This window comes from Microcaecilia unicolor, chromosome 2 (genome assembly GCF_901765095.1).
Source record: "Microcaecilia unicolor chromosome 2, aMicUni1.1, whole genome shotgun sequence".
Classification (NCBI taxonomy): Eukaryota; Metazoa; Chordata; class Amphibia; order Gymnophiona; family Siphonopidae; genus Microcaecilia; species Microcaecilia unicolor.
This window is the reverse complement of record NC_044032.1, coordinates 522,561,907-522,574,224: the sequence shown is the minus strand read 5'-3', so window position 1 is coordinate 522,574,224 and position 12,318 is coordinate 522,561,907. Positions and strand designations below refer to the sequence as shown.

At 46.3% G+C, this 12,318-nt stretch overlaps 1 protein-coding gene across 1 annotated transcript in view; it reads right to left on the bottom strand.

Moving 5' to 3' along the window:
* Positions 1-12,318, bottom strand: part of ZCCHC4 (zinc finger CCHC-type containing 4) — a 78,640-nt gene that overhangs the window by 40,169 nt on the left and 26,153 nt on the right. Inside the window, exon 7 of the mRNA XM_030191249.1 lies at positions 2,202-2,349. Coding sequence (XP_030047109.1) covers positions 2,202-2,349 — 148 coding nt within the window. The remainder of the gene's footprint in view (positions 1-2,201; positions 2,350-12,318) is intronic.

The window sequence follows — 12,318 nt, the reverse complement described above, 5'->3', positions numbered from 1 at the left end:
GGGCCTAGAGCAACTCAACACGAATCCACTAGAAATAGCGTTCTATTTCCTAGCCCTCCATTTATGGAACAACTTGCCTCAATGGCCTACAAAGGGGGGGGCGGTGGGTGTAGTCTGCCCCGGGTGCACGCCGCTGGGGGGTGCCGCGCGCCTGTCCGCTATGTTCGTTCTGTGCTCCCTCTGCCCCGGAACAGGTTACTTCCTGCTCCGGGGCAGAGGGAGCATGGAAACGAACGAAGCAGAGGCGCGCGGCACCCCCCCCCCCCCCCAGCGGCATGCACCCGGGGGGGGGGGGTTCTTTCGCCAGGAGGTGTCCTTTCGCTGGGGGGGGGGGGGTCGTGCTGCACCCGGGGGGCGGGGCACATCGGCGACCCGCCCCGGGTGTCAGCCCCCCTAGGAACGCCACTGACTTGCCTTTACACATACGTAGTGAGTTGTCTGTAAAGAATTTCAAAGCTGCACTGAGAACATTTCTTTTTCAGCAGGTTTACTCTCTTTTGTATGTGGTAGGGAATGTTGGTATGGTGCAACTTACTCTGCTTATTTTTCTGTCTAAGTTTTATTATTCTGTTGGGACTGACCTTTCCTATTTAACCCTGGAGTTCTTTTCTAGTTTATGTTTTAGTCTGTAAACCGCTTAGCTCTGCTAAGTCAAATAAAGTGGTATAGTAAATTCTAAATAAATAAATGACAATTTACTGTCAACTGAAGCAAGCAATGGGTCTTGGATAACCTTGAATCAGTGTACAATCCACCCTCTTTTTTTCTGGGGAATGCTAGGATCAGAGGCCCTTTATCAGTCTGGGGATGGGGAAAAGGGTTTGGCAACATTGTAGACCATGGAGGAATAATAGTGTACAGGGTCTCACTATAGGTATAAACAGGGAATAGTAGGAGCCTGAGAGGAAGAGCGGAAAGAAAGTCCCAAGTGCTAAACTGTCTCTATTCTTGAGAAAAGGTGGTTCCATAGGGTGTACTGACTTTTTACCACTGTGATTGTGGAAGAAGACTTTTGTTGTCCTAACAACATCCTGACCCCTGATGCAGGCATTTGCTGAAATACTGGCCGTGTTGGGACCTTGAATAAAGTTGCTGCCTCCGTATCCTGGCTCCGCCTCATTTCTTCTGTGGCCCTCTACAGTATTATTGCTCCATGTTCTTCTGTGTTGCTGTTTCCCTCTGATCTGCTTGGTTAACATTGTGGACCACATCGGGCAATGCAAAAAAACTTAACTAGACCTCAAGGAGGTATACTAAAGTTAGGGGCTCTTAACCAGTGGTGCCCACATCCCTAAGGGGTTTGGGAAAAGGTCAAATAGAGTGATGAGAAGGGTCTTGAAATCTGAGGCAAATTTATTGAAACTTTCTTGACAGAGTGAAGGCAGTTATTATGACAGTTAGGGTAATATAACAGTGTACTACTGTAATTTTAGCGACATGTTAGTAGCAGTTAGCACTATTACCTACTAACAGTTAGCAACATATGTAGCTGTCACTAGTGGACATGTGGTTTAGGAAGGAGGTGTGAAGGTTTCACTGATCAGTTAAAGGGGTGCGGGAACTAAAAAAGGTTAAGATCCCCTGATTTAATGGGGGGGCATTAACAGGAATCACACTGTTTAAAAGGATTTTTGTTATCTCCATATTAAAAAGGTCTACTTTGCATATGATGTAATTCAGCAACATATTTTATTGCAGTAGTCCATTTTAGCTCAAGTATGTGCATTAATTCTGCATTACCCTAACACACTTTAGTACGCTGGCCTAGGAAACCCTGAATTTGATAGATTTCATGAGCTAAGTATGGTCAGCCCTGTCTAGTACTTGATGGGCTACCACCAGGGAAGATCAGGTGCTATGAGCTGAAGAAGGCAATGACAAACCACTGGGGATACCAGCATCACCTAATTATCAACACCCAAAAATGAGTAGAAAGTGTATAGGAAAACAAACTAGTCCCTTAATAAGGCAATTTGAGAGTGTGCCAAGCCACTTTAACTAGTATATTCCTTTATCCTTAAAATGGAATTATTAACTCCATTTTATTCTGCACTGTGTTAAAATTATGTGGTGCAATATACTTAGGACACCATAGTGCAAACAAATTGGCTCCCAACAAATCATTCAGCATCTTAATATACCTGTTCTGATGTCTGGCATCTTTCCTATGTATTGCACCTATGCTTGTTTATAAGACCTACCTTCTGGTTCCACTGTCCACATTGATTTCAGCTTTTTCAAAGTGAAAGCCAGTGGTTCCACAAGACCTCCAAAAGGGGGATCCGTCACAACAATGACCCCTTCACCACCATCTCGCTGTAAGAATTCTCTGCACACTTCACGTGTTGCCTACAAAAGATGACCATCAGTTTCAGTGGCACTGAGGAGAAACAGAGCCTTTGCTTATCAACTTTATTTAGTTATAAATTTTTATATAGAACAGATGTGATTTACCTCATAGTGCATTCCGATGAATTAAAAAGATGGAATATAACATTAACATCAAAATCTCTATGAGGAAAGGTTAAAGTGGCTAGGGCTCTTCAGCTTGAAGAAGAGATGGTTGAGGGGATACAAGATAGAGGTCTATAAAATACTGAGTGGAGTGGAATGAGTAGACGTGAATCGCTCGTTTACTCTTTCCAAAAATACAAAGACTAGGGATCACACAATGAAGCTACGAAGTAATAAATTTAAAACGGAGAAAAAACAAAGATACTTACCTGTAGCAGGTATTCTCCAAGGACAGTAGGCCATTAATTCTCAAGTGGGTGATGTCATCCACATCGCCCTGCAACAAGTGCTTTAATAGCATGTATAACTTTAAGAGTATGCGCTAGAATCCCCACTGCGCATGTGTGAGCATCTCACTGCCTACCACAAGAGCACAGGACCAGCAGTAAAGTAAAAAGGCATTCACAAACAACTCCAAGGGTAGGTGGGAGTTTAGCAGGCTTATTTTCAAAAGAGAAGGACGCCCATCTTTCGACACAAATCAGAAGATGGGCGTCCTTCTCCCAGGGTCGCCCAAATCGGCATAATCGAAAGCCGATTTGGGGCATCCTCAACTGCTTTCCATTGCGGGGATGACCAAAGTTCATGGGGTCTTGTTGGAAGCGTAGCGAAGGCGGGACTGGGAGTGCTTAACACATGGGTGTCCTTGGCCGATAATGGAAAAAAAGAAGGGTGTCCCCGACGAACACTTGGCCAACTTTACTTGGTCCATTTTTTCTTGCGACCAAGCCTCAAAGGGGTGCCCAAACTGACCAGATGACCAACGGAGGGAATCGGGGTGACCTCCCCTTACTCCCCCAGTGGTCACTAACCCCCTCCCATCCTAAAAAAAAAAACTTTAAAAATATTTTTTGCCAGCCTCAAATGTCATACCCAGCTCCATCACAGCAGAATGCAGGTCCCTGGAGCAGTTTTAGTGGGTAGTGCAGTGCACTACAGGTAGGCGGACCCAGGCCCATCCCCCTACCTGTTACACTTGTTGTGGTAAATGTGAGCCCTTCAAAACCCACCACAAACCCACTGTACCTACATCTAGGTGCCCCCCTTCACCCCTTAGGGCTATGGTACTGTTGTACAGTTGTGGGGAGTGGATTTTGGGGGTGCTCAGCACACAAGGTAAGGGAGCTAAGCACCTGGGAGCAATTTATGAAGGCCACTGCAGTGCCCCCTAGGGTGCTCAGTTGGTGTCCTGGCATGTGAGGGGGACCAGTGGACTACGAATGCTGGCTCCTCCCATGACCAAATGGCTTGGATTTGGTCATTTCTGAGATGGACGTCCTCAGTTTCCATTATCGCTGAAAACTGGGGACGACCATCTCTAAGGTCGATCAAAATGTGGAGATTTGGGCGTCCCCGACCATATTATCGAAACGAAAGATGGACGCCCATCTTTCGTTTCGATAATACGGGTTTCCCGGCCCCTTCGCAAGGACATCCTGTGAGGACGCTCTCAGGAAAACTTGGGCGCCCATTCAATTATGCCCCTCCATGTGAGAATTAATGGCCTGATGTCCTCGGAGAATATCTGCTACAGGTTAAGTATTTTCTGAGAAAAAGCAGGCCATATTATTCTCACATATGGGAATCCCTAGCTACCAGGCTCACCGAAAACAACAACTCGCAACGGCGAGTTCTAGTATGGAGCAACTTGAAACAATATACAAACTGTGTGAGAGTGCAGCCTGGAACAGAATAAAATGGGCCTAAGAGGGTGGAGTTGGATTCTAGACTCAAACAAATTCTGCAGAACTGCCTGTCCAAACTGACTGTTGTGTCGGGTATGTTGCTTAAGGCAGTAGTGAGATGTGAATGAGTGGACTGATAACCACATTGTAGCTTTGCAGATCTTTTCTATGGAGGCTGACCTCAAGTGGGCTACCAATGCAGCCATGGCTCTGACATTACGAGCCTTGACATGACCTTCAAGAGTCAGCCCAGCCTGGGTGTATGTGAAAGAAATGCAATCTGCCAGCCAATTGGACATGTGTTTCCCAATGCTGACCCTCATTCTGTTAGGATCAAAAGAAACAAAAAAGCTCCAAGTGAAAATCCAATGCTCACTTGCAGTCCAAGGTACGCAGTATGCTTTCGCCAGTATGGGCATGTGGTTTAGGGAAAAAATGTTGTTAGAACAATTGGCTGATTAAGATGGAACTCTTGACACAACCTTAGGTAGGAACTTAGGGTGCGTGCTGAGAACTACTCTGCTATGATGAAATTTTGTGTATGGTGGATCTACTACTAGGGCCTGAAGCTCACTGACCCTGAAAGCTGAAGTAACAGCCACCAAAAACAAGACCTTCCCGGTCCAGTAGTTCAGATGACAGGAATCAAGTGGTTGAAAAGGAGCTTTCATTAGCTGGGTGAGGATGAAGTTGAGGTCCCATCACACAGGTGGAGGTTTGACAGGGGGCTTTGACAAAAGCAAACCTCTCTTGAAGCAAACAACTAGAAGCTGTCCAGAGAAAGGCTTACCTTCTACACAGTGATAAGCACTAATTGCACTGAGGTGAACCCTTACGGAGTTGGTCTTAAGACCAGACTCAGAGAGGGTTAGAAGGTACTCAAGCAGCATATGTGTAGGGCAGGACAGAAGATCTAGGGCCTTACCCTCACACCAGATGGCAAATTCCTCCATTTGAAAGAATAACACACCTTAGTAGAACCTTTCCTGGAAGCAAGCAAAACTCTAGAGACACCCTCCGGAAGATGCAAGGAATCAAATTCTAAAGATCTCAACATCTAGGCTGTGAGGGCTAGGGACTGGAGTTTGGGATGCCGAAGAGATCCCTCGTTCTGTGTGATGAGGGTTGGAAACAGTCCAATCTCCAGGGTTCTATGCAGGACAACTCCATAATAAGAGGGAACCAGATTTGCCTGGGCCAGGGGCGATCAGGATCATGGTTCCGTGGTCTTGCTTGAGTTTCAGTGAAGTCTTCTCCATGAGCGGTATGGGCAGATATGCACATAGAAAGCCTGTCCCCCAGTGGAGGAGGAAGGCATCTGACGCTAGTCTGTCGTGTGCCCTGACCCTGGAACAATACTAAAGGACTATGAGATTGTATAGACTGGCAAAGACACTCACCAAGGGGGGCCACACACTTGAAAGTCTCGCGAGCAACGCCCATGCTGATTGACAACTCGTACAGTTGTATAACCTGCTCAGTCTGTTGGTCAGGGTGCTGGATTTGCCCGATAGAGAGGTGGCTTTGAGCATGATCTGATTCTGGATGGCCCATTGCTACATCCGGTCAGCCTACTGACACAGAGGGTGTGATCCAGTACACCCCCTGCTTGTTGGTGTAATACATAGCAACCTGATTGTCAGTCTGAATGAGCACAATTTGGTTGATCAGCCGATATCTGAAAGCCTTTAGAGCATTGCAGATTGCCAGTAGCTCCAGAAAGTTAATCTGAAGATCCATTTCCTGAGCTGACCAAGCACCTTGCGTATGAAGCCCATCGAGATGAGCCCCCCACCCCCATCCCAGGCAGGATGCATCCATCGTCAGAACTTTTTGGGGCTGAGGAATTTGATGGGAAGTCCCTCAGTCAAATTGGATCAAATCGTCCACCAAAGGAAGGACTGACCCAACTCCGGTGTCACTCGGATGACATCCACTAGGTTCTCCGAAGCCTGAGGCCACTGGGAAGCTAGGGTCCACTGGGCAGTTCCCATGTGAAGACGTGCCATGGGTGTGACATGCACCATGGAGACCATGTGGCCTAGTAGTAACCTCAACATCTGCCGAACTGTGACCTGCTTGCAGGCCTGAACCCAAGTGGCAAGTGCGACTACAGCATCAGTCCTCTGTACAGGGAGAAAGGCTCGTGCCTGCTGTGTGTCTAGTAGGGCTCCAATGAACTTCAACTGATGGACATGGGACTTGGGCTATTTTAAAATGAGCCCTAGTAGCTCCAGCACCCGAAAAGTTCTCTGCATGGATTCCTGAGCACCTTCCTTCGACGTGCTCTTCACCAGCCAACCATCCAAGTAGGGAAATACATAGATTCCCAGTCTGCATGGCAACACTGTGACTACCACTAGACACTTGGTGAAAACACTAGGAGCTGACATGAGGACAAAAGGCAACACGCGGTACCGAAAGAGATGTGTTCCCACCCAAATCTGAGATACTTCCTGTGACTTCAAAGTATCAGGATGTGAGTATAGGCATTCTTTAAGACCAGAAAGCATAGTCAATCCTGAGCCTGAATTATTGGAGAATGGTGCCCAGGGAAACCATCCTGAACTTTTCTTTGACAAGGAATTTGTTCAGAGCCCTTAGATCTAGGATGGGACGCATCCTCCCAGTTTACTTTAGTACAAGGAAAGACCTGGAATAGAATCACTTCCCTTCTTCCCCTGGTGGAATGGGCTTGACCGTGTGGGCCTTTAGAATGGTGGAGAGTTTCTCTACAAGTAGATCCTTGTAATGAGAGCTGTAATGAGATTCTCGGTAGGCAATTTGAAGGTCCTTAACGTCAATGCAGGGTGTAACCGAGATGAACTGGTCAGAGGTTAAAAGGGCCACCTTTCTTGGAAAAAAAAAACCTCAGCCTCCCCCTTATCGTTAGGTCATCCGGAATGATTACTGTTACAGTGGCTATGCTCTGCTGGAGCCAGTCAAAAACCGTCTCCTGTTTTGACTGGGGAGCTGGATGGGCCTTAGGCACATGCTGTTGACGAATTGGGGCTGAGCACGGGGCTGAGCCTGTTGAGGATGATGAGAAGAAGTATACCTATGTCTCTGTGAGTAGTAGAGACCCCTCTTCGTCTTGCCCAAAAACCTCCAGAAATCAGAAGTGTCATATGCGCCCCACTTTCTGCTGCTTGGCCAGCTGGTGAAGTAATTCGGCCTGCTCCGGTGAGAGAGAATCTGCCAAATCAGTTATACTGCAAAGCAAGTTCCACAAGTAAAGTGGTATGAATGGATATGAGAGATGAACATAGAGACCACATACATCTTCCACCTAAAGAGTCCAGGGTTTGAGCTTCTCTGCCTGGGGATGCCAAAGCAAAATCTCTAAACTCCTGGCCCGTTTCAGTGTGGATTCTCCCACCAAGGAGTGGCGAGGCAACTGGGGCCTATCAAACCCAGGGGAACTCTGGATCCGATACATGGTGTCAATTTTCTTAGGGAGGAGAGAGACCGACAGAGGGGACTCCCAGTTGCTCAATTGAAAGTCTCGCAGGATCTTGTGACGCAGGACCATTACAGCCTCTCTAGTGGGAGAGTCGTAGTCTAGGACCTCGGCTCATTCTCTGTCTCCAAATGAATTGGAATGGCAGCTGCCACTTCCTGGACAAAAGATAGGAAGGAAAGACTCTTAGGTGGAGACCCTCCTTTCCTCTGGAGGGATCAGATGAAATACCATAGGACTCCTCCGAGAAGTACCTAGGGTCCTCATCAGAATTCCATGAGCGTTCTCCAAGAAGTACCTAGGGTCCTCATCAGACGTCCATGAGCATTCATTATCTGTGTCAGCAAAAACTGCTCATGGGAGGGCTGAGATTGAGCCTGCCTTGAGAAAGAGGGACCACGTCCCTGCATGGAGGGCGTTGAGGTGTAGGCTCCAAACTCGACTCCGGAGAAACTTCCTCTATGAACATTGAGAGGGTGCCAGCATGGGCAGCTGTCCAAACTGGTACCACATGCAGCACCGGTGTCAGAGACCTCACCCAGGGTGAGGGCCTTACAGGGCAGGATGACGATGCACTCTGTTGGATAAGCCCCACCAAGTGCTCCTGGAACATGACCTGGATGCACAGGTCTAGAGTTGTCTAGTATGTGTTGCAGCCTTGTTCTAGTTTGTTTCCTATTCCTGCCTGTGTCTTGTTCTAGCCCTGTTCCATGTTCCAGCCTTGTTCCTGCCCTATTTCCTACCTAGATCCAGCCCTGTCTTCAAGCTCCAGTCCCGTCTTCAAACTACAGCCTTTCCCAGGTGTCATGGCCTAGCCAGCCATCGAGTTGGCTAGGTAGCATCAACTTGACTGTAGCCCAAGGACTCACCCCGAGTTGTGACAACTCCTTATCAAAGCTCAGGCCTAAGAGGGCCTGCAGAGTGCGAAAAAAAAAATCAAGGAAATGTAAAAGTGGGGGGAAACCTGACTAAAGCAAAAAATAGAAGGCAGAAAAAAAAAACCCGAAGGGAAAAACTAAATAAAGCAGGAGAAAAATCCTGCAGAGAAGGCACTAAAAAATGCTCAAAAAGGAACTCGTGCACCAGACACTGTAAAGAGCCGCGGACAACACATTCTCTCCTCATGGCAGATGAAGAGAGACTGTTGGTCCCGTGCTTTTGCAGCAGGTGGGAGGGCACTTGCACATGTGCAGTGGGGATGCTAGTGTGTGCTCTTAAAGTTATTAAAGCTATTAAAGTGCTCTGCACTGAGCGACATGGATGATGTCACCCACATGTGAGAATAATATGGCCTGCTTGGCCTCAGAAAATAATTTCTTCACTCAACGTGTAATAAACTCTGGAATTCATTGCCAGAGAACCTGGTAGAAGCAGTTAACTTAACAGAGCTTTAAAAAGGTTTGGATAATTTCCTAAAAGAAAAATCCATAAGCCATTATTAAGATGGATTTGGGAAAATCCATTACTTATTTCTAGGATAAACAGCATAAAATCTGTTTTACTGTTCTAGGATCTTGCAAGGTACTTGTGACCTGGATTGGCCACTGTTGGAAACAGGATACTGGACTTGATGGATCTTTGGTCTGTCCCACTATGGCAACATTTATGTTTAAAGGGGAAGCACCATCCATATTACATTAAGAAAGCTGCAAGTTTTTATTATTTAGAACATTTTGTATATAAGCCTCAGAATCATCACACTCAGAGCCATCTTACCTTCACTTTACCATGGCCAGAGCATATCTAAAAATGCACCTCTCTCAGTGGCATCTGAGTGTTGTTTCCTCTGCAGCCCAAGAGCTGCACTGTTGTTCAGAAAGCAGTGTATCCATTAGCAACTGCTTCTAGCATCTGCTCCTCCATTCTTTCCCACAATGGCACCCTTCACTTCTCAAATACCCAAAGCCACCATTTTTTTCAGCCCTTTCCCACTAGCTGCTGAAGCGATTTCATGCTCTCTCACCTCTGGCTGCCACTGTTCTTGCAGTCAATCCTATGCCCCCCCCCCCTCAAATCCTATGCCCCCCCCCTCAAACACCTTATGCCACTACCACCACTCGAAAGATTTTCCCACCTCTAATCAGTGCTGTTGTTGCTCTCAAGCCATCGCTGTTTAAAACACATGTAATATTCAGGGCCTGACCCTTAAGGGCCAGTTGCACATGCCAAAATGAATTATGTGCCCCAGGTTCACACCTTGGTATTTGTAAGGGAGAAGAAAGGGAAAAGGAAATGGGACCTGATATACCACCTTTCTGTGGTTTTTGCAACTACATTCAAAGCGAATTACATAGTATATACAGGTATTTATTTGTACCTGGGACAATGGAGGGTTAAGTGTCTTGCCCACAGTCACAAGGAGCTGCAGTGGGAAACAAACCCAGTTCCCCATGATCAAAGTCCACTGCACTAACCACTAGGAATTCAGTGAGTGTTTTCTGGTACATCGGGGCACAAATTGCCATTTGGCCACCAAAGCATCTTTTGGACTGCTAGATACCACCACCACAAAGGAGAAATGAAGGAAACATATAGGGAATCACCTTGGTGGTCACCATTCATATGGAAGGTCATTTCTAGCATGCTCATGCGTCTCAGAAAATGCTGGATAAGGCATCACTTCTTTTCTCTTTCAGGTGAGATCAGTGTATTCCATAGAGGAGCAAGACTTAAAGTGCTGATCATGATCTTTAGTTCCATAAGAATGAATTATTATTATTATTATTAGTTACATTTGTATCCCACATTTTCCCACCTTTTTCAGGCTCAATGATTCTGCCTATTAAATGATTCTGCCTATTAAATAGGCTGAGTTGGTACCAACAGGATGCATGTCTGGATCTAGGGAAGGTTACAGGTTCCATCATCTTGTGAAATCTACAGCGCCAAGTTTCAGACAGACTAGGGCCTTTTTGGTGGTAGCACCATTACTACCACATGCGGCATTACTTGCCATCAGATTGGGGTTCAATTCTTTAGCTTTCAGAAGGAACATGGAATCCTGACTATTGCTTTGTACTTGTAATTTGGATTGGCCACTGCTAGAAGCAGGATATAGGGCTAGATGGACCATCAGTCTGACCTGGTATGGCTATTCTTATGTTCTTAATTTTGGCCTTTGGTATTGTATACCATGTTAACTCTTTATATAGTCTTCTGCCTGTGTTTTGGGAGTAAAATTTAGCTTCTGGCTGGTAGCCTTCATAAGGCTAGTTTTTAAGATAAAGCTGGTTCTCTGTTTTACGGTGGGGGAAGGATGGGCTTGGATGGGAGGTTACTACTACTACTATTTAGCATTTCTATAGCGCTACCAGGCATACGCAGCGCTGCACAAACATAGAAGAAAGACAGTCCCTGCTTAAAGAGCTTACAATCTAATAGACAAAAAATAAAGTAAGCAAATCAAATCAATTAATGTGTACAGGAAGGAGGAGAGGAGGATAGGTGGAGGCGAGTGGTTACAAGTGGTTACGAGTCAAAAGCAATGTTAAAGAGGTGGGCTTTCAGTCTAGATTTAAAGGTCACCAAGGATGGGGCAAGACGTAGGGACTCAGGAAGTTTATTCCAGGCGTAGGGTGCAGCGAGACAGAAGGCACGAAGTCTAGAGTTGGCAGTAGTGGAGAAGGGAACAGATAAGAAGGATTTGTCCATGGAGCGGAGTGCACGGGAAGGGGTGTAGGGAAGGACGAGTGTGGAGAGATACTGGGGAGCAGCAGAGTGAGTACATTTATAGGTTAGTAGAAGAAGTTTGAACAGGATGCGAAAACGGATAGGGAGCCAGTGAAGCGACTTGAGGAGAGGGGTAGTATGAGTAAAGCGACCTTGGCGGAAGACGAGACGGGCAGCAGAGTTTTGAACCGATTGGAGAGGGGAGAGGTGACTAAGTGGGAGGCAGCAAGAAGCAGATTGCAGTAGTCTAAACAAGAGGTGACAAGGGTGTGGATGAGGATTTTGGTAAAGTGCTCGGAAAGAAAGGGGCGGATTTTACGGATGTTGTAAAGAAAGAAACGACAGGTCTTGGCGATCTGCTGGATATGAGCAGAGAAGGAGAGAGAAGAGTCAAAGATGGCCCCAAGGTTTTGAGCTAAGGAGACAGGGAGAATGAGAGAGCCATCAACAGAAATAGAAAACGGGGGGAGTGGGGAGGTGGGTTTGGGGGGGAAATGAGAAGCTCGGTTTTGGTCATGTTTAATTTCAGGTGGCGTTGAGACATCCAGACAGCAATGTCTGACAAGCACACTGAAACTTTGGTTTGGATGCAAGGTGAGATATCAGGGGTAGAAAGGTAGATTTGGGAGTCATCAGCATAGAGATGGTAGGAAAAGCCAGAGGATGAGATTAATGAACCAAGGGAAGAAGGGTTTTATTAGAAGAGTGAGGTAGGTGATGGGAGTTTTTTTGTTGGGGGGGGGGGATATCAGAGATAGGAGTAGGGTATTCATTGTTGGATTTTGAATTATGTACTATCTTTGGAGGTTTTGTTGGCTTTAATGACAATGGGGCCTTTTCACTAAGCTGAATTAGATGGTTCGCATGGCAGTGAACATGCTCTGTTAACACACAGTCACATTAATATTTAATGCAGCAGCTTGACACTTAAAGTTGAGCTAATTTCCACAATAGCTGTAATGCATCAGATAATACAGAACATTTATCATC